Below are 1,605 nucleotides of genomic sequence, written 5' to 3' on the forward strand. Positions count from 1 at the left end.
AAAGGAGGCTGGTACCTCCTGCCCTCTCTTGTGCTCCCTTTCTCGCCATGTGACAGGCCTGCTCCCCCTTCACCTTCCATCACGAGTAAAAGCCTCCTGAGTTCCTGACCAGAACAGACGCTGGTGCCATGCTTGCACAGCCTGCAGAACCAGGAGACAAAGAAATCTCTTTTCTTTATAAATTACCCAGTTTCAGATATTCCTTAATAACAACACAAAACAGATTAAAACAGTGTTCTTCCTCATTGTACCTTGCACAGAAGTAGATATGCTCAAGTAATTCTGTTTGAGTGATTGCCAAGTGTAAACTCTGCAGATGACACCTGGAGAACTAGCCCTTGCCAGTGGCAACCACACCCCAGTCACCAAGTTCATCTTGCAGGGATTCTCCAATTATCCAGACCTCCAGGAGCTTCTCTTCGGAGCCATCCTGCTCATCTATGCCATAACAGTGGTGGGTAACTTGGGAATGATGGCACTCATCTTCACAGACTCCCATCTCCAAAGCCCAATGTATTTCTTCCTCGGGGTCCTCTCTTTTCTTGATATTTGTTACTCTTCTGTGGTCACACCTAAGCTCTTGGTCAACTTCCTGGTCTCTGACAAGTCCATCTCTTTTGAGGGCTGTGTGGTCCAGCTCGCCTTCTTTGTAGTGCATGTGACAGCTGAGAGCTTCCTGCTGGCCTCCATGGCCTATGATCGCTTCATGGCCATCTGCCAACCCCTCCATTATGGTTCTATCATGACCAGGGGGACCTGTCTCCTGCTGGTAGCTGCTTCCTATGCATTCGGTGGAGCCAACTCTGCTATCCAGACTGGAAATGTCTTTGCCCTGCCTTTCTGTGGGCCCAACCAGCTAACACACTACTACTGTGACGTACCACCCCTTCTCCACCTAGCTTGTGCCAACACAGCCACAGCAAGAGTGGTCCTCTATGTCTTTTCTGCTCTGGTCACCCTTCTGCCAGCTGCAATCATTCTCACCTCCTACTGCTTGGTCTTGGTGGCCATTGGGAGGATGCGCTCAGTAGCAGGGAGGGAGAAGGCCCTGTCCACTTGTGCCTCCCACTTTCTGGCCATTGCTATTTTCTATGGTACCGTGGTTTTCACCTACGTTCAGCCCCATGGATCTACTAACAATACCAATGGCCAAGTAGTGTCTGTCTTCTACACTATCATAATTCCCATGCTCAATCCCTTCATCTATAGCCTCCGCAACAAGGAGGTGAAGGGCGCTCTGCAGAGGAAGCTTCAGGTCAACATCTTTCCCGGCTGAGCCCTGCAAGGTGATTTGTTGGAATGAGGAAGGTGTAACATCTTCCAAAGCACACTGTGAATTAACCTAACCAACCAAGAGCAGCCCTGGTTTTGGAGGAGATAGAAAAAGTAAACGAGAAACAGCAAATATATCTTGTACAGACCATGACAGTTTATAAGGCAGCTTCTTACCCATTATCATATCAAATTCTCACCACCATATTGTGAGGTACCCTTTGTTACAATGATCCCATTTTACAAATGAAAGATACATGACTCAAAAAATAATAATTACCTAAAGTCATGCCATGAGTGAGAGGATGAGTATCTAAAATCAGGGATTTCACA

General features: G+C 47.5%; 1 protein-coding gene across 1 annotated transcript; it reads left to right on the forward strand.

Annotated features, from left to right (window-relative positions):
* The first annotated feature begins 316 nt into the window (after nt 1-316).
* On the forward strand, nt 317-1,276 carry LOC117081038 (olfactory receptor 5B21-like). The gene has a single exon (XM_033206616.1). The coding sequence runs from the start codon at nt 317-319 to the stop codon at nt 1,274-1,276; it is 960 nt and encodes a 319-aa protein (XP_033062507.1).
* The last annotated feature ends 329 nt before the right edge of the window (nt 1,277-1,605 follow it).

The sequence above is a fragment of the Trachypithecus francoisi genome, unplaced genomic scaffold, assembly GCF_009764315.1.
Source record: "Trachypithecus francoisi isolate TF-2019V2 unplaced genomic scaffold, Tfra_2.0 Lachesis_group8, whole genome shotgun sequence".
Taxonomy (NCBI): Eukaryota; Metazoa; Chordata; class Mammalia; order Primates; family Cercopithecidae; genus Trachypithecus; species Trachypithecus francoisi.